The sequence below is a fragment of the Sceloporus occidentalis genome, unplaced genomic scaffold (assembly GCF_023333645.1).
Source record: "Sceloporus occidentalis isolate IW3139 unplaced genomic scaffold, rSceOcc1.0.p SCAF_89, whole genome shotgun sequence".
In the NCBI taxonomy this organism is placed as follows: domain Eukaryota; kingdom Metazoa; phylum Chordata; class Lepidosauria; order Squamata; family Phrynosomatidae; genus Sceloporus; species Sceloporus occidentalis.
This window is the reverse complement of record NW_028317069.1, coordinates 1,974,379-1,999,553: the sequence shown is the minus strand read 5'-3', so window position 1 is coordinate 1,999,553 and position 25,175 is coordinate 1,974,379. Positions and strand designations below refer to the sequence as shown.

At 40.1% G+C, this 25,175-nt stretch overlaps 1 protein-coding gene across 1 annotated transcript in view; it reads right to left on the bottom strand.

The window, feature by feature from the left end:
* Positions 1 to 21,996, bottom strand: part of LOC149284692 (SPARC-related modular calcium-binding protein 1-like) — a 62,089-nt gene extending 40,093 nt beyond the window's left edge. Inside the window, exon 1 of the mRNA XM_089496317.1 lies at positions 21,877 to 21,996. Within this exon, the coding sequence (XP_089352443.1) occupies positions 21,877 to 21,996 (120 nt within the window). The remainder of the gene's footprint in view (positions 1 to 21,876) is intronic.
* Between the last annotated feature and the right edge of the window lie 3,179 nt (positions 21,997 to 25,175).

Genomic DNA, 25,175 nt, shown 5'->3' with positions numbered 1-25,175 from the left:
TTGAACCGTCCTTTTAGTAATCAATTTCTCGGATGTTCTAAAGCTTGATTCTTTACTGTAATATTCCACTTATTTGCATCCTCGGACGCAAATACTTTGGAAAATAGAACACAAGATCATTAAAATAGACAAAACGATCAATTACACACAAATTATACACATTGTTAAATATGACATTACACAAAATATATCAAGGTCTGAATTACTCTTGAAAGGTACTCTGACTGTGCGTTTTTATCTTTGTACAAAAACCTTGACCTTGGATTATTATGTGTCATAATTTAGCAAAAGACAAATCCAAGGATTTTGGAAAAGGGTACTTAAGGACTACTTAAAATACAACTCTAAAGTGAATTCCATTATGTTGCAAATTTACATGTAAAAAGGCATTAAAATTGTGACATGCACCAACCCATCTTAAAAGAAGCCTTTGAAAATTCAACTCAGAATGGTACGCACCAGTTTCACAACTTGGGGCTTGTTTTTTGTTGGCTGTTTTATGTAGTGAAACGAAGGTGGCACCAGATCCTTTGTTCACGTGAGAGATACAAGCCAAATGATTGAAGTGCGTTTAAAGTAATTAATATTTTTGTGGTAGAAATGGGGATAAATGACCCATCACCCCTTTTATTAAATGCGCTGGCCGACGTGGGATAGGAATCAATGCTTGTTGAGCTAGACTCAATGGAGTAGAAAGCATGCCTCTTCCCCTACTACAATCATTTGAGGCTTGGCCAAAAAGAAGAGGTTACAGGGGTACCAGGGCACAAATAGCACCCCTTGTGATGCCTTTACTCTTTTTGTTAACCCGCCAGTCTTAGACCACCATATATGCTGCCCCTATGAGGCTGGTATGCATAGACCGACATCACTACACACGCAGCGAAACACACCTCTAAAATTTGAGGCTAGCAAGATGCCTATGTTACAAAATGAAGCTTCATCTGGGCTGTCTAAGGAGAATAGAAATGAAACGCATTGCTTGATGAACATTCCATGAATTAAATTGAAAAATCTAAATATTTATCATGGGCGAGATCTTTATATTTCTTGACGTGCAAAAGGAAAAAAACAAAGAGAAAGTGAGAGGGGGAGACCATTTTTAAGAGGTTCACAACGGAGACTGGGAACCCACATAATGGAACACAAAATGTAAATATCAAAAATGATGTCTGAAACTATTATTCAAAGGTTTCTATTATAGAAAAAGCACTTAAAACCAAGAATGGACATGTTTCTTTATTTTTTTTTAGAACACTGATTGAAGCTTTATGTGATGAATCAGCAGCTACATGTTCTGGCTCTATTGTGTTTATCTTTGGTCCGATCAGTGTGATAGGTGGGTTCTGTGTACTGTCTACAATTTTGAACGTTTGTTTTAATTCCGTCCTCCCTTGATACCTCCCCCCCTCTCCATGTCTATGTTTGATTGGTGCCTTTTTTTGATCCTATCTTCTAATGTTAAGTTCAATTAACGGAAGGACTGACATCATCAGACTGGTATAACCCTTGGCAGGGATCCCCAAATGCTATTAAATGACTTCTCGTAACAATTACGCTTGAGTTTGTTGGTCTTAGCTAAGCTTCCACGTAAAGGTTATAAATCCGATACCAAAATTCAAGTCTTCCCGGCACAAGATGAACGGCAGTGCTAACTGGCGCCGGAGTTATTAAGTCAACTTAAAATACCTGAAGAGCAATCTTGACTCTAACGCCAAACTTTAAGTACTGACCAGCCAAGAGTGAGTTATGAGGCCTTGCGAGCCCACCTTTTCCATTGTATACACCTTCCCATAAATCTTTTAAAATCACTGAAAATATTTTGCTTTGTTCCAAAGAATTAAAAGATTGTGATCGCTGAAGCATTTTTTGTTTTCACTGTTTTACAGCTGGCAAAGACAAAATAAAAAGTTCAACTGGTGGCAGGTTGACTTTCGGCAATAACTCTACCTTAGGCATCAACAGTAGCAGAGTTTAGAAAGCTCTTCTACCATGAGCCTGATACACAAGGAAACATTGGGCTTTCAATTTTAAAAAACATTAAAAAAAACATTAAAATTCCAGGGTAACCGGTATCACCGACTAGAGGTGGTGACTTCATATCACAATACTCCAGAAGCTGAAAATATTAAGGCTATTAACACCATGCCAAGTTAGGACTTTCAGGAGAACCAGTTCCAGAACCACAGCTGTTGGCATTAGTGCACATCTCACAGCTAGTAATGTCCTATTTAGATTTGCCAAAGAACCACCTTTATATCTGGTTTAATTAATACGAAAATAGCTATTTTCAGACAAATTGAAAGGGCTACATGGGAAAACTTGGCAACATTGCCTATGGAGCTGAGCTGGTAGTGCATGCCACCATGAGGCTCCTTTTTTATGTTGAGATTGTATATATATCTATATATATAGGGGTGATAGGGTAAGCGTTGGGCCTTGGTGTTGATGACATTGTATGTGCCATGGTTTACAAAATATTCCAGGTCCAAGCCGTTGCGATAACTGAAGTCCACAACAGCAGAGTTATTTGACCGGGTCACAGAGTTCACCAGGTGATATAATCTTCCTGCAAGAAGACTTGATACAGAGGATTACGAGATATAGCCTGAAGGATCCCAAACGATCTCACTGCACAAAATGCGATTACAAAAGCATAGTGGCTTCCAACCTATTTGAGCCAACACCCATATTTCAAATTGTATAAATCTAAATAAAACAAAACACATGATACCAAAACTAATAAACTAAGTGTATAGAGTATTCAATGCAATCGGAGGTCAATGAAAAGGAAAAAAAAAGAAAAAAAGATGTCCTTCTACTGCTACTGCTACTCCTACTACTATATTGAATACTGCTTGCAGCATCTTAACTCGCAGATGCCAGATACCTTCAGAGAGATACCTACACAAACCAATATTGCATTTCATTTACCTCCTTAGTCTGCTTTCTCACCGACTATAATAAGGTAGGTTAAAAACCAAGATTTGCTGTACATGCGGATATAACAAAACAAAGCATACAATCCAGAACACATGTGGTCACATTTTTTAAATATATCTTTTTAACAAAAAAAAACTATATCTATGTATATCTATATCTATTCGCCGTCAGACGTCTTCCTTACTAGTTCAATAATTTGTATCTGCTTCTTATGATGAAGTAAGGTGATTTTTTTTTGTTTTTATATATTTTTCATGTTATAGCCAGTATTTATATTATATTTGTGTATAGTTCTTTCGTTTTAAAATATTCTTCAGTACCATCCACTAGATGTCAGTGTGAGAATAAGATGACTGCCTTCTGGGTATAAACCTATATTTCTTACAAGTAGGCATTAAGATTTTTTTAAAAAAAAGGCATTTTATTGTATTGTTTAGTACTTTTATTCCAAAGCACTTTTACACTTAACTTATACATATATGGTTATAGTTTTGTTTGTTATTTTATCTGACATATGCCTGCTTAATGTTAAAAGAACTTGGCTTAAAGGTACGTAAATATTCAGCAACTGAGCATAAAGACACAACCAAAACTCTACATTTTGTAGTTCTGCACGCTAAAAGTTTTGTGATGGTACAACTTAAAATAAGAAATGTATGCATATTAAAAACCTACCTAATGTGTCTTAAGTCCCAGTTTTGGGGATTTTTGATTATTCATCCCTTTAATATTACTTTAACCCTTTGTTGGCAGCTGGTCGCTTCAGGCAGCCTTTGTAAGGGTCGAGTGAGGAGACTTTAGTTAGGTTGTTCCTTTTTATACTATTATGCCCAACATAATTAAAAATGATGGGGAAAAAGTAGTTTTAATAAGCAAATTTACTTCTAATAGGGGGAAAAAAGGGAAAAAATTTGTAAATGTCGATGGTTTTTTTTTGAGGTCACAGAACGTGGCCTAACACTTATGTTTATATAAAACTATTTCCCCAATTTTTGTTTCTTTAATATGTTCTGGAGCGCATCACATGGAAAAAGTAGAACGATGAGGTGATAATAACTTGAATTTTCCAAATGTCCACACAAGAATGAATATTAAGGATTAAAGGATTTTCAAACAAATGGTCCTTTTGAAGACCAATTTCTGAATTTTCCCATCTCAATGACAAATTTCCATTGTGATATAGCAGAGGCAAAATTTAGGTTTTTACTGTGTAGATCATTGGGCAGACAAAACCTATATACATATAAATGAATGGAGTTTGCAGAAGACAATGGTTGTTAATCAACCTTTTATATTAGTTTAGAGTACTGTTATAAAGACAGGTATGTGAACGAGTAATACAAATGCTAGAGCCCAAAGCAATTTCGGGCCGGCATGTTTCTATTGAAAGGTGAGCTTGAATACACAAGTCATGGTGCAGTGATGGTGAGTTGACATCAAGAAATCTCACTTGAAATGTCAACTATCTGCTTTAATACAGGACCATCCAAGCTCTTCTGCAGGAGAAGATCACAAGGGTAGGTCCTTCAACATAGACATTGGCAACGATAAGTTCAAGCGGTACGACCATGCTTTAGCAAAAAAATAAATCCCTTGCTGCTGATATGATCATTTAAGCTGGGCCAAGTGTACAGATCACAGTAAAAACTCACTGCCCTGTATTATCTCATCTCAATAAATCCAAGAAACGGATAAAGAAACATCTCTGCGCAATCCCAAAGTCAAGGCTTATGAATTCAATTTTACAATAAGGTCCCAACATGAAAAGTTCAGCCTTTCGTCATATCAGAGGGGCTGTCTTGCTTTGGTAAGAGGCTAAACTTTTCCTCATTGGTATCACTAATAGACATGGCCGGGCAGCCATTACGTCAATGGTTCTGGAGCCTTTTCGAGCTCTGTGACCCTCTCGTTCATGGTTCTCCTGGGTGATACGTTTCTTTCCTGTATATTGTTCCCTTTGTTGAGATTGTATAAAATCCCCTTGGAGTCTGCATCTGGCCCTTATGCTCCCACTTGGACAGTCCTGCTCTAAGGGTTACCCCATGCAGAGAATGATTCAGACCGGCAATCGTTTCCACTAACAGGATTCAGAGGAGAAGAAAAAAAGGCTTCAATTGAACAGAGCTGCAGCTGTATTTGCTCTAAAGGGATTTAAAAGACACTGCTTCAATTCTGCTTCTCGGATAAACTTGACTCATGATAAAAAGAAAAAAAAAAAGTATTTTCCAGGAAAGCAGAACATTAACGTTTTCACTCAACAATCCTTCATGTCTACTAGATGAATATCTCAGCAAATCACCCCATTTTTTTATATTTAACCTGTTCTCTGATTATGTAAGACTGTATTAACAATAAAACATTGTGCAATAAACAAAAAAAGTTAAAAAAATAGACATTTTTTATTATAAGGTATGAAGGGCTGTATTGCCTGAAATAAAAGTGCCTAAAACACTAAGAAAATCCGATTTTACAAGTTTTGTTTTTTTTTAAATGCCCCAGGTTTAAAACCTATGCCCCTGGATGATCACGTTAAATAGTCCATCTGGGACATCTTGGGTATAACCCAAAGTACAAAATTTATACATATTAAAGGGACCCTCCAACTATTTTAATGCATATGATAGCGTGTCCTCTTTTAAATGCCATTTCACCCCTCTTCCAAAGGAATAGGGGGAAGTTAATGCAGAATCCCACTGTAGGTGTTTGCCTCTTTTCCCAGCCCTTAGCTCCTTGACTTGCGGGATTTGTTTTTGGCTGAACACATCTCCCGCTTGCCAAAGCGCTCGTGGCCTTTTATACACCAGAGAGGTCTAGCACTTGGCTCACACATGAGTTCCGGAGGATCCAATAAGACCTTGGCGCATGTACCAAAAGTGCTCCCTATTATTGCAATGGGAGCCCTTTTCCACCACTGATTAGCTGCTTCAAGCAGCCAACACTGGCTCGAATCAGACAGAAGATAGGAAGCTGTATTGCGGTTCTGGAACTGCAGCTTCTCCTTAAAGTTCTACTTATTTTTTTCCCACAGGTACACCAGAGATTAAAGTACCTTTTTCAAAAGTATAATGAAATGATCCAAAGACATTCTGGGTGATCCAATTACTCTTTCCAAAAGCCAAAACCTTTTCTGCTCTCTGGTTAAAAAAAATGTTTGTATTAACATCAAAAATTAATAGCCTGTTGCTCTGGCTCATACCCCTCACTGAAAATATTATTCCATTTTCCCATCAAAGGTAATCTGTGGCTACATGAAACTACTGAGCAATAATAAATATGACTTAGATGTGATCTTCATTTTGGTTTCCTGTTGCTGGAAATTTGGTTGAAGTCTGTACTGACCCCACTAATCTCGTAAATGACAGGGATAAATATTTAAGTTGTAGGTTTTTCTGCTTTGTATCCATGACCAAGACAGAGAGGGAAGCTTATAAAGTAGGGATACCACCCAGCCGGCGTTTCACCAACATCTTGGGAAAAACTTGTGGCCAGAAGTGTTTTAAATAGAAAGGGGAGGACTAGTTTAGAGAACTGGCACACAGATCTGAATTTATAGGTGTTCATAGAGTAGGTAAGGCAGACACTATGTGTGCCGATACTTATTGTCCTAGCTATTTTCTTGTTTCCAAAGAGGGACACCTCTACTTTGCCATTACATGTAAATTGTGATCGTCTGGCAGCTATTGGCGTAACACACTATGGCATTTGGAAGGAAAATGTGTTTATAAATTGTATATAATAATACATTTAATTCTGTTTTTTAATACATTGAGTCCTCCAGCAGTTGAGTAAAAAATCCTACCCTTAGTGTATCCATCCTATTATTTCAGCAGAAGGTTTGACACAAAAATAAAAACTCAAATATGTAAGATTTCTATGGCAGCAACCACCACAGTCAGTGCCTGCATCTCTGTTAAGTAACAGTTAAGCGTCCTCATCAAATGTGATTGAGATAATATATTAAATTATATATGATTAAATACTTTCTTGGAGGCTTTTGGACATTCAAGAGTACTAGGATACAATTCTACAATTCAGATTGATGGATATGTAAAAGTAGATGGATGGGACAACTAGTGAACATTCTGCAGTTAATAGATCTTAAAAGAAAGCGGGGGGGGGGGCAAAACATCTGGCCATAAGAGTCTACAATGCCAGGGAATAAAACACGTAAAAAAAAAAAAAAGTAATGAGGTGTGACAATATGTCATTTATATATCCCATTAATAATGGTTAAGAGCAGATTACTTCAAATTTCTGGGAGTAGAGACAGCTCAGTCGTTAGAAAACCAGCTACCAGTTGGCAATTTAGACGATTTCGAGATCCCTCAGAAGAGGGCCTTATTGTAAATTCCAAAACCTTTCACGGGGGGGGGGGGGGACCTGGCTTAATTCTCTTCTTGACCTTAAGACACAATTTTATTAAGTTCCTAATCACTAAAATATAGTACTCGGTATAAAGCAAAACACTTTGGGCTGTATTCACCAACCCCAAAAGTAGGGGGTTGTAGAAGAATTTAACGTATTGACGGTGAGACATCACTATACGGTATGAGGGACCAGGGCCGGACTGTCCCACCAGGATACTGGGAAATTTCCCCGTGAACCGATCGGTCTGTGGGCCGGGCAGACCAACATTCAAAGCGGCCGTCGTGATGTAAAAGGGGTTGGACAAAGAGCTGAGGCACGACCATTAAGCGGCGTGGTGCATGCACGCCGGCCACTTTAATTCCATTAGGTGCCAGAGGGGGCCGCCTGACAATCTCGCTCACATGCGTTCATCGGCTGTCAAGAGTTCCTTGTGACAGGGAGAGGATCGCCACATCGGAGGAGAGCAGGAAAGAAAACATTTTTTTTAGGTATTACCAAAAATAGGGGGTTAAAGGAAAGCAGACCCATATTCAAGGGAGGGGGGACATTGCCTTGGGACATCATTAACAATTAAATACAAAGGGGTGTGAGGCTGGGTTGTGGCATCACAGAATCAATATAAACAGGGGGTGTGTGGCTGGGGGTAATTCACATGGCAGTGGGAGACATCAACAATAGACAAGAGTGTGCTTTGGTATCACATTAACCAATACAAAAGTGGTGGGGGCATCAATACACAAGGGAGGGGGTTAGTTCGGGCATCACATAAATCAATGCTGGGGGGCAATAAATGCACAAAGGGGGCAATACACAAGGTTGCTGTGGGGGGAAGACAGTAATCAATACTAAAAGGGGACCTGGCTGGGCCATCAATACACAAGGGGACAAAATTACAATGGTGGAGTTAATGACAAAGCAGTGTAGAAAATAAATTTTTTATGCTTCAGTGTGGCAGAGCCTTCCCCTGTATGTATTTGGGTGTATGTGTGGCAGAGGCTGTCCTGGTGCGTCTGTATGTGGGTGTCGGTGTGGCAGAGCCTGTCCTGGTGTGTGTGTGTGCTTGGGTGTCAGTGTAGCAGAGCCTGTCCTGGTGTGTGTGTCTGGGTGTCTGTGTGGTAGAGCCTGTCCTGGTGTGTATTTGGCTGATGGTGTGGCAGAGCCTGTCCTGGTGTGTGTGTGTGTTTGGGTGTCAATGTGGCATAGCCTGTCCTGGTGTGTGTGTATTTAGGTGTTGGTGTGGTACAGCCTGTCCTGGTGTGTGTGTATTTGGGTGATGGTGTGGTACAGCCTGTCCTGGTGTGTGTGTTTGGGTGTGTCTGTGTGGCACAGCCTTTCCTGGTGTGTATTTGGCTGATGGTGTGGCAGAGCCTGTCCTGGTGTGTGTGTGTATTTGGGTGTCAGTGTGACAGAGCCTGTCCTGGTGTGTGTGTTTGGGTGTCAGTGTGGCAGAGCCTGTCCTGGTGTGTGTGTGTTTGGGTGTCGGAGCGGCAGAGCCTGTCCTGGTGTGTGTGTGTGTGTGTGTTTGGGTGTCGGTGTGGTAGAGCCTGTGTTGTTGTGTGTGTTTGGGTGTTTGTGTGGCAGAGTCTGTCCTGGTGTGTGTGTATTTGTGTGTGTCAGTGTGGTAGAGCCTGTCCTGGTTTGTGTGTATGTGAGTGTTGGTGTGACAGAGCCTGTCCTGGTGTGAGTGTATTTGGGTGTCGGTGTGGCAGAGCCTGTCCTGGTGTGTGTGTGTGTTTGGGTGTCTGTGTGACAGAGCCTGTCCTGGTGTGTGTGTATTTGGGTGTCGGTGTGGCAGAGTCTGTCCTGGTGTGTGTGTGTTTGGGTGTCGGTGTGGCAGAGTCTGTCCTGGTGTGTGTGTGTTTGGGTGTCGGTGTGGCAGAGCCTGTCCTGGTGTGTGTGTGTTTGGGTGTCTGTGTGACAGAGCCTGTCCTGGTGTGTGTGTGTTTGGGTGTCTGTATGACAGAGCCTGTCGTGGTGTGGCTGTATTTGTGTGTCAGTGTGGTAGAGCCTGTGTTGGTGTGTGTGTTTGTGTGTCAGTGTGGTAGAGCCTGTCCTGGTGTGTGTGTCTGGGTGTCTGTGTGCAGGGCCGAAATCTAATCTAAACGGCCGCTGGTTGCTGATACCGCCGGCTGGCGCTACTTTAATACTTTTTTTTAAAATTTAATATGGCAAGCCAGATCGGTTATTAAATGGAAAAAAAAAGTATTAAAGCAGCGCCGGCCGGGGGCATCAGCACCCAGCGGCCGTATGCGATGGCCGCCAAGTGATGGGAGCAGCGTGAGGGGTGAAAGTTCCGGCCGGCGCTACTTTAATACTTTATTTATTTATTTTTAATATGGCAAGCCGATCCGGCATATTAAATAAATAAAAAAAAGGATCAAAGTAGCTCCGGCCGGCAGCATCAGCACGCAGCGGCCGTTTAGATTAGATTTCCAACAATCTGATGGCCGCACAGTGATGGGAGCAGCGTGAGGGGTGAAAGGTCCGTGCGAGGGGCGGAGCTTCACCCCTCACGCTGCTCCCATCACTATGCGGCCATCAGACTGCTGGAAAACTGATCTAAATGGCCCGATGCGTGCTGATGCCGCCGGCCGGAGCTACTTTAATACTTTTTTTTTCATTTAATAGCCGATCCGGCTTGCCATATTAATTTTTTTTTTTAAAAAGTATTAAAGTAGCACCGGCCGGCGGCATCAGCACCCATTTAGATCAGTTTTCCAGTGGTGAAAGCTCCGCCCCCTCACACTCAGACTGCTGGAGCACCGGATGTCACTGACATCCTGTATACATAGAAAACAGTCTGTTGCTACCAGGGGATGGAGGTCTAGACGAAACCCCTCAAAGTAAAAAGTAGAAGGTTAGTAAACCAATTTATTTTTGTACAAGCTATATAATATTTTTTTTGTATTCGTTAAAAACAAAAAAATAGGTATGTGTGTGTGTGTGTGTAAGTGTGTCCCCAGTGTCACTTCTGTCCCCAATCAGCCCCCCATGTCATTGCTGTCCCCATTCAGCTCCCCAGTGCCACCTCTGTCCCCAATCAGCCCCTCCCAGTGTCATCTCTGTCCCCTTTCGACCCCCCATGTCATTCCTGTCCCCATTCAGCTCCCCAGTGTCACCTCTGTTCCCAATCAGCCCCTCCCAGTGTCATCTCTGTCCCCAATCCGACCCTCCCAGTGTCACCTCTGTCCCCCTTCAGCCCCCGTGTCATTGCTGTCCCCATTCAGCTCTACATTGCCACCTCTGTCCCCAATAAGCTCCTCCCAGTGTCACCTCTGTCCCCCTTCAGCCCCCGTATCATTGCTATCCCCATTCAGCTCTTCAGTGTCAGCTCTGTCCCCAATCAGTCCACTTTAAGGTATGATCCTGGTAGAGTACTCATATTAGCCTTTACAATTTTCCTGCTGCTGTGTACTATACTTCCCATAATCCTCAGGGGGACATTAGGTTTTGCTTTTTTTTTTACCATCCTTTGTTGCTATTAAATTTACTTATGTTGAACCACATTTGAATCAGAGCCTGTGTTGGTGTGTGTGTTTGTGTGTCAGTGTGGTAGAGCCTGTCCTGGTGTGTGTGTCTGGGTGTCTGTGTGGTAGAGCCTGTCTTGGTGTGTGTTTGGGTGCTGGTGTGGTAGAGCCTGTGTTGGTGTGTGTGTTTGGGTGTCAGTGTGGTAGAGCCTGTGTTGGTGTGTGTGTTTGGGTGTCAGTGTGGTAGAGCCTGTCCTGGTGTGTGTTTGGGTGTCGGTGTGGCAGAGCCTGTCTTTGCACCACGAACTGTGTGCATTTAAAAAAAGTATCTGGGATGAGTTATTCATTGGATGATGCAGTGCTAGAAGAGTTGTGGTGGTATTAATAGCCAAAAGTTTCTTACAAGAATATTGTGAAGAATAATGTGATCACTGTTTTGTGTCATCTAAAAATGTTTGCAGTAGCAAATGTTTTGATTCTATTATGTCTAATTTATTTAATTTATTAGGGCCTTTTAACACTTTTGCTTTCTGTCATTTTAATACAAATAATGTGATAAAAAGGAATTTTTTTTATAGTTATTTTTTAGAGCGAATACTATGACTCTGGTATGTATAAGGGGTGCGTGTGGGTACAAATGTTTCCAGGGCTGCGTTTCGTTCCCAGTCCGGCCCTGTGAGGGACCATTCCTGAACGTCCTATAACCAGCTCTGCTCCTTTTCTTGCAGGAGAATCTCATTAGGGTTAGCCCTTTAAAACGCCAAGATCTTAAGTGTTCCACTGTCCTACAAGTTCCCTGGTTCGGGAACATACTCAGTTATATAGCTATTTTAACCCAATTCAAACTCTTATTAAAGAGTTATTGAAGTCAATCAGTAGGTGACCTGAGCAACAGGTGATTTGGGATTTTCCTTTAAAGGAAATCGCATTTCTACCCAAAAAATATACCCTCGCCAAATAGGTCAAGTTTCGTCTCAGTTAAAAAGGTAATTGGCTACTGTGAGATCATTAACCTTTGCCACCAGCCAGATACATCCTAATGTAAAATAAACATTCAAAGAAAGACCACAAATTCCTATATGTAAAGACACAGGCGGGACAGTGAATGCAAACAACTGATCAATTAAGATAACGGATGAAAATGGGCACAGACCTATTCTGCAATCAGCCTGTGGCTTTTTATTTTAATTGCAGTGCAATTAATTCAGTTATATCTTTTTGTTTACTCAATTGGAAATGAAAGAGAAAGCATTTGGAACAGGGCATAAATCCCATTATATACATATATAGTATGGGAAAAGGACACATTTTTCAATACTTTTACTATAATACTATGAAGCTTTACTGGAACAAAGTGAGATGCATTTCTTTGCCCTTGAGATCGTAGGAAATAAAGGATCTTTTTGCTACATGTGCTGGAGTTTTTACTTTTATGATATAGATTGGCCAAGTGGGTTCTGCCAATCCCATAAGCGCCCATGATTTGAGTGTTCACGTCAAGGAATGTTCATATATTTTATGGGACATTAAGTCGTCAATTAAAAAAAAATTGTAGTGTTAAGAAATGTCTGTTCTGCATTCTTAAATATCGTCCCGGGGAACTTCATGGACACGAGTTAGTCTATATGTGACTTTGGTGTTAAAACCCCAGGGTTCACATTGAAGAGCATCCTAGTTGTTTCTGACCTTCTAATCATATAATATGGATGGTTGTAGTAGTAATAAATGCTTTAAACACGAAAACACCCACAATAAACTCTTGTCACCATTGCTAAACCACCCTAAGAACATATACAATACATACCCAATCATTTTTTTCCTTTAACCCCTTATTCATAATTCTCCATCAGCTAGGGGAATGGTAAATGGACAGAATGTTAACAAGGAGACATGCATATTAACTGCGATATTAAAAGTATAATCTACTACAATCCGATCCATTAGTTTCATAAGAAAATCAGGTTTTGTCAGCTAAAGCATTACCATAACCTGTTGACACGTCTTAATAGGTACCAAATTCTCGATTCAAAACTGCATGCGTTGTTATGTGGTTCAGGAGCTTACATATTAAATGGAGACATCAGACCATGGATTTTCAGACACTATGATAAAAACAGAGCTCATGTCAGATCTAGGTCTGGCTTTGTGATGGCTGTTGCTTCTCCCCTCCTGACACTACAGCCTCCAGTCCACATTGAATATTATAGTATTGATGAAGTCAGGACATCACCTCTTGTGAAATGTCCTCATGCCAGAAATGTATGCTATTTTTATTTCTTAGTCAAATAAAGCATGGTGCCCAGTCTACCTGCCCAAGGGAGACATCAATATCCATAATTAAAGCTGATGTGCCATGATTTTCCATATAAATGGTTACAACATGTTCACACACAGAACAACTTTTTAACGTCTCATAACCACTGCACAAGATTAGTAGGGAAGTGTCTGAAATGCCTAATAAATTACGAAATCCTGGGATTGAGCATATGCTTAATATCTTGACAACAGCCGATAAGCACTTAAAAACATGAGGAGAGTTTCTTACAAGTTATCAGTTAATGTTTAGGGTTGTTTAAGCAAAGGGTCCACTATGAAGGAAGGTTAAGCCATTGAATGCCCCATAAGTCACTTTGAAATGCCAGAAGTGGACAGATCTATTAGACGGTGACCATGTGCGACCACCCGTAAAAATTGCACTGGGAGAATTTCCACGTTTCATTGACTTCCATTTCCACTGGAAAGGACAACTATTCACACAACGGGTCATACTTATAAAGAGCTATCCAGGGATAGATTTCTAAATTAAGAGAATTGTTTAATTTAAGGTACTTTGCGCATAAATTAGTGTGAACTACTCTGAGCGTATGTTTCGGTCAATTCATTAAAGGGAGAGTTGACAGGAGAGTTGTGTTTCAGCTCACTGACTTGCATATTTTACCAATGCCCTGGTTGCCCTAAGTGCCATCCACTCATGGGCAGACTGTATAGAAAGCTATTTAACCAACTCAGAGCGCCATGCTGCCACTTCTGCCCCCAAAATGGTAAAGAACAGGGGAAATTTGGACAAATCTATTGCATTTTAATACACTTGAACCACAACTAATTTAAAAACACACACGGGGGGGGGGTTCTCCTATGGGACGACACACCTGAACAACTAAAAATGCAGTTAAAATTGCCATGGGTATAGGTCAATTGCCCTCAATTTGTGGTTAAGTCTTAGAGAAAATATAAGCTGAATGGGGGAGGGATGCGAACACACAGAATAAAAAGCCATGCCTTAGGGACAAAAAACATTAGGGGGTCATTGTAAACAAAAACAAACAAAAACATGGCCCATCGGCTCCAGACGCTGAGGGCAAGTCTGAAAGGGAAAGTTTAAGCCTTTAGGGCAGCAGATATTATCCAAACAGGTCTTCTCTCTGGGTGTACAGTCATACACAAGGGCATCTACTATGGATCCAGAACGGATATGCAGGCTGAAAAATGACCAAAAAGGTGCATCGGTTGGATTTGTGTCAATGCATATAGGGGAATAATGCAGACTAGGGCAACCAAGTCCTACCGACCTGTAAGCCTGTGGCAAGTAGCATTAGGGACTCCGTATGCCTGCTGTACTTCTCTCGGAACCCCTAGCAAATGGTTATTCTCTGCCCTGCACTTTAGCTTTAATGCTATACAGTCATGATAAAATGTATCCCATTTAAATAAAGTAAGCCTAGTAGTAATCCAGACACAGAAAAATAGACATTACACCCAAGAGACTGTGTGAAAATTGCAAGGAAGATTGGGAAGCCGCGACCCCAATAGCCGCCATGTATGAACCCTGAAGGTGCCTTTGAAAGTTTAACACATCAGTCCCTTTCAGAGTAGAAGTTTGTTAGGTTATGTGACTTGTGAACTTCCTCATGTTTAACGCAGTCTAAATATGCCAAGAAAAAGCATTACAGGTGTGAACTCGCAGACTCAACAAGTGCTGGATACGGGGCGAACAATATGTGCAGTTATTTTTTTTGGCTAAAATCCCATTTTTCATATTTCTTCTTTGATAACCATTTACAGCTCATATGGCGAGAAGAAAAACCAGGAGAAGGAATACTAGAAGATCAGACGCTTTGATGTAATGTAAGGACGTTTTACTTTATTGAGGGGGTGGTAAGTCACATCTCATCAGAAGTGGTACCTCTGAAACCCAACCCGTCCATATGGACGTAACCTACACGATGCTGTGGCACGTGCTGTGATCTCATGGTGGCCCTACTGTCCTCTGAAACCCAACCCGTCCATATGGACGTGACCTACACGATGCTGTGGCACGTGCTGTGATCTCATGGTGGCCCCACTGTCCTCTGAAACCCAACCTGCACATATGGATGTGACCTACATGAGGCTGTGGGACGTGTTGTGATTTTACTGTGGCCCTACTGTCCTCTGAAACCCAACCTATACATATGGACATGACCTACATGATGCTGTGGGACGTGCTGTGATCTCATGGTGGCCCTACTGTCCTCTGAAACCCAACCTGTACATATGCATGTGACCTACATGATGCTGTGATCTCATAGTGACCCCTAGAGTAACATTTTAAAGTATGGCGTGACTGTCCCTCATAATTGGCCAAAGCACCCAACACAGAAATACATGATGAAGGCAGCAAAGATGCCTACGCGGTAGAATAACGAAGTGAAATGACTCAATAACTGCTTGCATCTATACAACATGCTTTACCTTAAGCTTCAAATGAGTAACAATATATCTTCAAATTATTGAAGACTATAGACCTCTGAACACTGACATGTCTAAAATATGACCTTTAGTTTTTATTAGCTATTTTTGTTCTTTATAAACATTTGAACAGTGTTAATTTACGAAGAGCGCTGGAAGAATAAGAACTTTGTGTTCTTTTCCTGCTTGTATCTGTTAGTCTCCTCTTATTCTTCTATAATAAATCCATATCGGTCTATTATGTTGATGCATCTTACTTTAACTTATATCGCGTAGATACTGGGCTAATAATCGAGAACAACTCTTACTAGCACTTTAACATGAGAAATATATAAATTATATATATATATATATAAAAAAAAAAACAATCCATCATGGAATATTAAGCCAGCAAGGTCTATAGCTACTGCAGGAGGGGGAAACCATTTTTTCATGTTCTAAAACTTTTTTGCGTTATATATTTTAGCTATATGGCCACTCCACACTTGTTGGAATAGGTTCATCAATCTTTCGAGTCAGATAGGGTTCTATAATGTTTGGCACGTATATATAGTCAAAGCAGACACGCCATTTCCACAATTTTTTTTTTTATGTGCCAAGGATTACCGCAGTGCATCTTACAGTCCATACATTGAAAGAGTGACAGAACTAGGACCGGCAGAATAAGACGGACTGATCCATTAGGAAATGAGGGCTTGGCTCGCAAGCTTACAATCTAAATAAACATAATAGGCGTGTACTATAGATTCATTATATCTGTATGCCACTAAATGCAGACATTACGTCTTGCCATAGAATTTCCATGATTGGTTCTGACAGCTTCAGAAGCAGAAGTTAGGAAAAGGAAAGTGACTTTGGTTCAAGTAATAGGGCTTGCAGATCCTTAACTTCGGAAACAAATCACATCTAAATATCATTAACACAATTAACATTTTACAACATATCAAAAATGTGTGCGTCAGAGTATGTTACCTTAAGCAAGCTGAGATCTGTGGCAACAAGTGGCAAAACTAGCATAATTAATTTCCTGTTCACATGACCCCCCCCAACCCTTATTACCTACCACCAAAAGAAGGAAAGTGACAAAAGAGTCAAGTAAAGATCCATTAATGCATAATGGACACAATTGGCACTTTACATTTACCAAAACTTCATCAAATACAAATATTTATACAAGCGCATCCTACATTTGTTACTATTATCATTAAGATTGTATAGATAGTTTCGTAACTTCTGATTATATATATATATTATATATAGTACGCGCTTTCCTTCCTTACTAATTATTGCTTTCATTACTGCAAGACTACAGTAGCTTCAATTACTTGAAACAAATTATGTTTCACTTCTGTTCTACAAAGTAACGCGTCTATTTCTTTTAATGAATTACAAACTGGCGCTGCATATATATAAATTCAGCAATAAAAAAAGCAAATTTCTTTTTTTTCTGTGTGATTTAAACCCTAAGGCTTCTAAGGGGTTAAATCATGTGGCTGAAGAGCTAAATGTATTTGGGAAAACAACTAAAATGATAATTTTCAGCTGTGATACTTATCTAAAAAGACAAAAAAAAAACAGGAATGGATAGCAGGACAAAACAAAATAGTAAATTTAAATAAAAACTATACTTTATTAAAATGATATTTTATCTATATAGGGATGACAATTTCCATGGCACTTCTAACAGTCCTGACATTTAAAGGGACTGACAATACGAACTGGCAGAAAAAGAAGAATCGATACTTTAGGTAAAGAGGACCCGGCTCGAACATCAACTACCCTGAACTAACCACTTACGCCTGAATGTTACAAAAAATGTTTTATTTTCCAAGGAGAGACATAATATCAATATTCAGGTGAACGTTACTATTTATTATGGATACAAAGTTCTAGAATGAGTTTGGAAGCTACGTTGACCGAAAAGAGAGTGAAGACGAGTCTAAAAAGGTGGAATTTGGGCATCTGAAAGCAAGCTTAGGTATTTCACCAAAAGGACAATTTTCAAAATATTGTAAAGTAGGATTAGCACGGTCTAGCTTGGTTGGAATGTCATGTAATGAAGTCTGACTTTACTGAGAGAGTGGAAGATAAGTGGAACAGCCTCCCAGTAGAAGTGGTAGATGCTCATACAGCGAGGGGATTTAAACATGCATGGGATAGGCATACGGCTCCTGAATCTAAGACGAGACAAACATGTTTTAACATCGAATACGCAAAGTGATCCCTTGCAGCATAAGAATGTGATCCGTAGCCAAAATCAATGAAATATAACTAGTTAACCCTGTCAATACTGGTCATTAGTTGAATTTGATAAGAGTTTTCTTACCCTGGGTCCATTTGCTCTGTGATTCAAAGACTGCGGCAGATGAAGCAGCACAAGGAACAGCTGGGTTGTTATACAAACGGTGAGAGGTCTCGGAATCATCGCTGAGTTTGGGACGCAGGTGCAAGAAGATGTAGTCTTTGCTTTCAATTGGAGATTACTAACCCTTACAAAAGTATCTTGCAGCCAGGTTCAGGGCAGCGCCGTCTCTCCTGTAGCTCTCTGCCTGGTCCTGTACCGGCAGAAGGTTTTAAAGGCATTAACACTTTCATTGGGATCCCATTATAAACCCGCCTGAAAAGTGGGAGGGAGAGAGTGCAGGGGGGGGGGGAGTAAATCAAGTCTGACCCCTTCTCTTTAAAAGCAGAGTGTGGGGGGATTTCATGGGTGCGCTGCTGCCGCCTAGTGTTCGCTATGGGAACTTTAAAAGTTGTTCTTCAAATGACCTCAAAATAAAATTCAATTCATAACTTAACTTAGCATTTGCCACTCGTCTCTGATCAGAGGAAACAGAGGAATGTTTTTACCGTATAATAATGTGGCATCAGGATCTGCTATAAGTGCAATTCTACAAATACTACATTTTTTAGTATTAAAGGTTAGCACTACCTGGCATCTATGTGGTCTTTGGCAACAAGCTGTCATGGTTTTTGTGTCACGTGAAAAGTTTCTCGGGCAAAAATTAGACAATTTCACATATTTCTGAGAGATTTGACAGTACCAGGAAATGACGCTGCATTTAGTTTCAATGCAGAGGAGGTGGAACGTAACCTTTAAACATTGAAACGAAATTTGGCGTCTCTGACCGAAGCTTCCCTTCTGGAATTTTAAGAAAACAGGGTGTATCTATAGAGATACATGTTATTTTCCATCGGCTGCCAACCGAGAGATGTTCTCGTCTAGATCATCTCTACGGATCTTGGCCAAAAATGGGCCACTCAATATGGGCACCACATCGCTGTCTGACAGTCCACCAACACACTGTGCCAACTGCCCTGAAAAAATGCTTTCGTAAACTTGCCATTTTGAAAAAAATATTTTTTATTGGCTATTTATATTTTGAAGTATAGTGGTATTTAACAAACATTTCAGTGATGGTGACATTTATTGATACCAGATATGGAAACCATGCAAGGTGATAAAGCCGTTGGCCACAAAGCAGTTAACATAATGGGTAATACAATTTAAGTTACATTTTTGTCGCCGTTTTAGGACAAAATCAGGTTGACATAGGTTGGTGGAAATACCAGAAACACCCAACCTTGGGATCTCATTTGACACTCACCTGGTGTTGTCTTCTTCTTGGCAAACCATTCCCCCCTGCCAGAGGATGCTGTCATCGACACAAATCGTGAAAATACTCTGCACAGCAATCGACTAGAGGAGATAAAAGCTAAAAAAACTCAAAGGAAAAAGGCGTCAGGAATCCTGAAAAATTCTTTCAAGAGCTACTCGTACAATTCCAAGGAGGAACCTGAATCAAGGTCTAACAAAGTTGTTTTATTCTAATAGGAACTTAGTGGAGTCCAGACTAGCACCAGGTTCTAAGGATATAACAAATTGGTGCATTTTCTTTCAGCCCAGGGGAGGATGGTTTCCAAATTTATAAAACTACATGCTGGCTCCTGGCAAGCGTGCGCGGTGGCATAAAGATTAATGCGTTGTTACAGCATGGAAATAATGTGTTGCAATATTCGACACTTGCTGTCCCAAGAGCTTACACTTTATAGTATAAGGCATTTTTATATATTTGCATAATCTGTAACCCTTTATCAGTACCATGGACAGAGGTCGGACGGATATGGCAGGGATCGGATAATAAGTGCTTTTCAACTCTTTTCAAACCAAGCAACTCTTAAACCAAAGAGCTTTTTGTTTGTTTTCAGTCCACATCTCTATAGTGAACTTTTCTAAACAATTATCCCTAACCTCGCAAATGAATCATACATTGTATCATCCCTCGACTCTCGTCAGAAGTAGGTTACACGGAGACATAGTTTCCTAAACCAAAAGGTACAAGATCAGGATCGGACTGGGCATGGATATACGGCCCCGGCACTTTAAGGCCAGCGGGCGCTAATAACTATTAACAATGAACACTTCGAAACGCTAGCAGATAAAGAGGTTTCGAAACATGCTTAATAAGGAAGAACATGAAACTCACAACCATCTTCTTAGAGATTCAAGGCCTGGGGTCAACATATTATAATTATACACATGCACATTCACACACACACATGCTTTACTAGCACAGGGAACCTTTACAACCAGCCCTGGCCAAACGCATACAAGAGCAGTATAATCATTCAGAATATACTAAGACGTCTGAGGCGGTGCCAGAGGGCGGCTTCCCAGCGTTATATTGGGTTCAACTCCTTTGGACGTCTGTGCACGAACAGCGTTAATCCATGCGAGTGAAACCAGGAATTACGTGTTTTCTACGGCAACGAGTTTAATCAAAGATTCAATAAAATTATGTAAATATCTTCAAATCTAGCGGCAGATTTTACTGGAAATGTAATTGTGTGCATTACATAGATCTATTGGAATTACTTTCCTTGTAGCAATTAAAAAATATGGAAGTAAATTGTCCAAAACCCCATAATTACTTAATATGGCGACTATTACATAATGAAATATTTCTGAAATGCTCACGGCTACCAATTTAAAAAAAAAACAAAAAAAAAAAAAAACATTTTTGTAATATTAAATATTTAGTTAGGGCCAATTCTTATACAAAAAATTGTGTAAATATATATATATATATATACCTTCTGGCTTGTCTGGTGTCTGTAGATGAGTGTTTAATAATACTTCTACTACCCCCTATATATATATATATATATTTAAAATGTTTTTTATTTTTATTTTAATACGTGTTGATAATTTTAATTACAAATATTTAAGTGTTTTTAAAAATAAAAAAACATGTTATATATATCTATCTATCTATATATATATATATATATATATATATATATATATATATATATATATATATATAATACACACACTTCTACGAATACATGCAATAGATAAACTTTTTGACAAGTTCAAAGAAAGGACCAAGAGTTACACTATCACGTTACATACACAAAACAAAACAAAAGTATATATGGGTACGACGTCCACTCTTTCAGCTCCAAATTATGTGCAAAACGTGCCACAAAAAGTGCTCTCGGGGGAACTGAGGTTAAGACTTCACAGTAAGGAATATGAAAGCAATTAAAATGATTGGGGAGTTATTTATGGCATAGAGGCGAGAGGATTGCTGGACATCAGAAAACAAGCGTGTGGGGGGATAAGAAGACTTTTGTGTGGGTTCCTTCAGCAGATGTTTCGGCTAACCTTTTTTCCATGTGTTTGGCAACCAGAGCGATTTCGCCTTAGCATTTGCAGGTGGGTTTTTTTGATGGGGTCAGGTTCTGCAGAGTAAGCGGGGACAAGACCCTATTTCAAAAGCGAAACTTTAGAATGGGGACTAAACAGATAATCTCTCCTATTCTGCTGGGTTACATACCCAGACCTCCATTTATCTGCATTTTCTGCCGGGGGTCACTCATCGAACAGATCGAGGATACAAGGCCATTCATTTTTCCGTCAAAACGCAGACACAAAAACATAGAATATGACGGCAGATCAGACCCATTCTGCCCGTCTAGTCACCCGTTTCTCCCACTGTATAGACTCAAACCTTTATCAGTCTGTATCGTCTTAAATTCAGGAGCCAGATGCCTATCCAATGCATATCTAAATACCCTCACTGTATTAGGCTCCGCTGAGAGGCTGTCCCATTTATCTACCACTCGCTCAGTTCTAATATGTACGCCTGGCTTACTACAAAGACCAGAAAGCGTCATTTCTCGGCAAACTATAAGTTTGCCGCAATCAGGTGAAGCGACGAACGTCATGTGCAGTGTATATCGGTGGACAAGCGAGGGACCCATTCTATGCAACGCTCATCAACAACTAAGGTCGGAGTCTTTACAGCAGGAAAAATGGCAGACTAGATGGGGCCCAATCCGTCTTACCGGATGTAAAACTTACCAAACCATATTCACCCAACAGCTTCATCTGCACTCTGCCGGATGCTCCATTGTAGCTGCACACAACGTAAACGAAATCTGGGGGTTCTAGAACTGTATCGTTACATCTCTTGCCGAACATCAATAGCTAAGATACCATTCGATAACGTCATTAAAAGTGTCTTCAAGACGAAAGGGAAAACTGGTTGAATTAGAAATGTGCTATAAAAAATGTAAAATAAAAATAACAGATTTGTCCAAGACAAAAATATCCAATTTAACACAAGCTTGTAATTTTACTAGAAATGTCAAAGAAGCTATTTCTATAATGATCTCTCAATTCAGGCAAAAAAGCAAATCAGTGATACATTTTAAACATGAATAGTGATCAGACTTGGGAAGTTAGTACTAAGTACGTATTATATAACCTTTTTTGCACAGTGAAATGTCATTAAAATATTTACCATTTTACTTTGAAATATCAAATTATTCTGTGGACCTTATTGGATTCAAATTTTAATTGGTGATCTAGTACTATCTATACAGTACTAAAAATGTAAAGATCACTAGAAAGCCATGTTTTTTGTAGTTCAGTGAATCTGGAGGAGAAATGTAATTTTTGGCTCAATGTCTCATCAATGTCCAGAATCACGATTACGTAATTTCACTCTGTCCCTCGTTTGCTTTTTTTTTGTGTTTTAAACAATGTCGTTAATTTGAAAGTTTTTTTTAGTTTGTTTTGTAACAATGTCATTTAATGATTAAAAAAAGAAAAAAAAAGCAAACAAAAATAAAGGAAACTACGCGAACTTAGGGACCCAATTAAATACATTACCCTAAAAAGCATTTTAGAAGGAAAGAATTCTATTTCACCTCCATTCAGTCCACCACTAATAAATATACGTCCTAGTATTATATCAACAGCTAATCAATAACCAAATAGGTTTCATTAACTGGTTCCTTCATAAGTGACCTCCGAGATGTGGAAAGTGTGACTTTATTGTTTACAGATGTATGGAGTAGTCAGGTGTGGTACGAAAACCTTCAGTGTGTTCCCGCAGCTGCCAGGAAATTCTCCTTATCCTTTTTTAACTTGCTTGAAAAGTCAACAATTACACATGAAACTCTCGGTGACACAGACACAGCTGCGGGGTTCTGCTAACAAGCCCACGTTCTAAGTACAAGATGGTCCTCATGCGGGACAGACTCATCAAGACATGAGTACGTTGGAACCATGAAAGCATAGTTCCTACACAATATGACTTATGAAGTGGGTACGCTTAGATATATAAGGACCTACGCAAAACAAGAACACAGAATATGTGTCGGATGGATCTTACACTCACGCTGCAGATTCATGGGTTACTTTCTGGAGTGGCCAACAGAGATCATGATATATTTTAAACGAGAGCGAGTGTGCGTGTATATCTGGGTGGATTTAAGTGTCAGCTCGCCTTAGATATAGGATGTGAAGATAGAAACAGAATTTTGACGACAGAACAGAAACATTTATCCATTTAGTTTGACAGTTTTTCCTGCAGTAAAGACTCAACCTTAATCTTGTCTTAGATTCAGGAGCCATATGCCTATCCCATATGCCAATCCTTCTACCACTTCTCCTGGGTGGCTGTTATCTTCCGGCTTCTCAGTAAAGTAAATCTTCCTTACATTACATCTAAGCCTCTGACCCTTTACAGATTTAGGTTACTATCTATTCTTAAATCAAGGAAAAAAATATATAGAATATTTTAAACTTGAACCTCGATTGGTCATCCCTTAATAGCTTTTTATTTTTTTTTTATCATGTTACGCATTTAGGCTAAAATATTATACATACACACAAGACTAATGCAAGACATACAAAGCATTACCCTTTTCTTATCACCTCTACGTACCAGCTGCAGCCGATGGATTTTATTCCATGTATCCACCGTACGCCACTCCAGGGTGTGCTTTTATGGATGCAGCATATACATAGATATTCTGTGTCTTTATTTTACTATTTGTATAATTTTGGATTCCTAACACTTATTTCAAATTATTCTTCTATTCAAGTATTCTTGCTCTGGTGCACCTAGCCTATACACAAGAAAATCGGAGACCTTTTCATGTTTCGCCCAATAAACCTCTGGCCCAGTCTAATAGATTTACCATCTGGCTTATGTTCATAGACACAAATCTAACAAGTACTCATTTTTAAAAAGGATGACATATTCCAAGGGAAGGAGCCTTAAGTAGACCAAGTAATGGTTATTCTAAACAAAATAAATTGGCGCGAGCATGGCTGTGTACACGTGTGTGCCCCCGCGCGCGAGCATGGCTGTGTACGCGTGTGTGCCCCCGCGCGCGAGCATGGCTGTGTACGCGTGTGTGCCCCCGCGCGCGAGCATGGCTGTGTACGCGTGTGCCCCAGCGCGCGAGCATGGCTGTGTACGCGTGTGTGCCCCCGCGCGCGCGAGCATGGCTGTGTACGCGCGCGGGTGTACGCTATGGGTGTGTGTGAGCGTGGATGTGTAATTGTATGTGTGTATGAGCGTGGATGTGTAATTGTACGCGTGTGTGAGCGTGGATGTGTAAGTGTACGTGTGTGTGAGCGTGGATGTGTAAGTGTACGTGTGTGTGAGCGTGCATGTGTAAGTGTACGTGTGTGCGAGTGTGGATGTGTAAGTGTGTGCGAGCGTGGATGTGTAAGTGTACGTGTGTGCGAGCGTGGATGTGTAAGTGTACGTGTGTGTGGATGTGTAATTGTACGTGTGTGTGAGCGTGGATGTGTAATTGTACGTGTGTGTGAGCGTGGATGTGTAATTGTACGTGTGTGTGAGCGTGGATGTGTAATTGTACATGTGTGTGAGCATGGATATGTAATTATATGTGTGTGAGCATGGATGTGTAAGTGGGGTGAGATGGATTGTGTGGTTAGTGAGTTTGTAATTTGTATGTTGACATGTGCTGTATGTCGGAAGGGAGGGACAAGGGGCAAAAATTTGTCTTAGACAGGACTGGATAGCAGACATTGGGCATGCTATCGGTCTTGGGTCCTACGGGGTTATTACAGGGCTATATTTTCCCCCTTCATGTGTCAAATTATTGACACATGCTTGCATAGCCAACAAAATAACTTTTAATCAGGAATTACATGACATGTAATAACAGAATCATTTAGGGAAATGTTTCATTTTCAATGTTCCTTTCTTAACCCCTGTTCTCGCACGATACAAAGGTCTCGGGGGGGGTGTTGTCCTCTAAACCCTGGTGAACCATCATTAAAAAGCATCATTCATCTGTAACAATGCCTGTTTATTTTAGATCGTCCGCAATCTT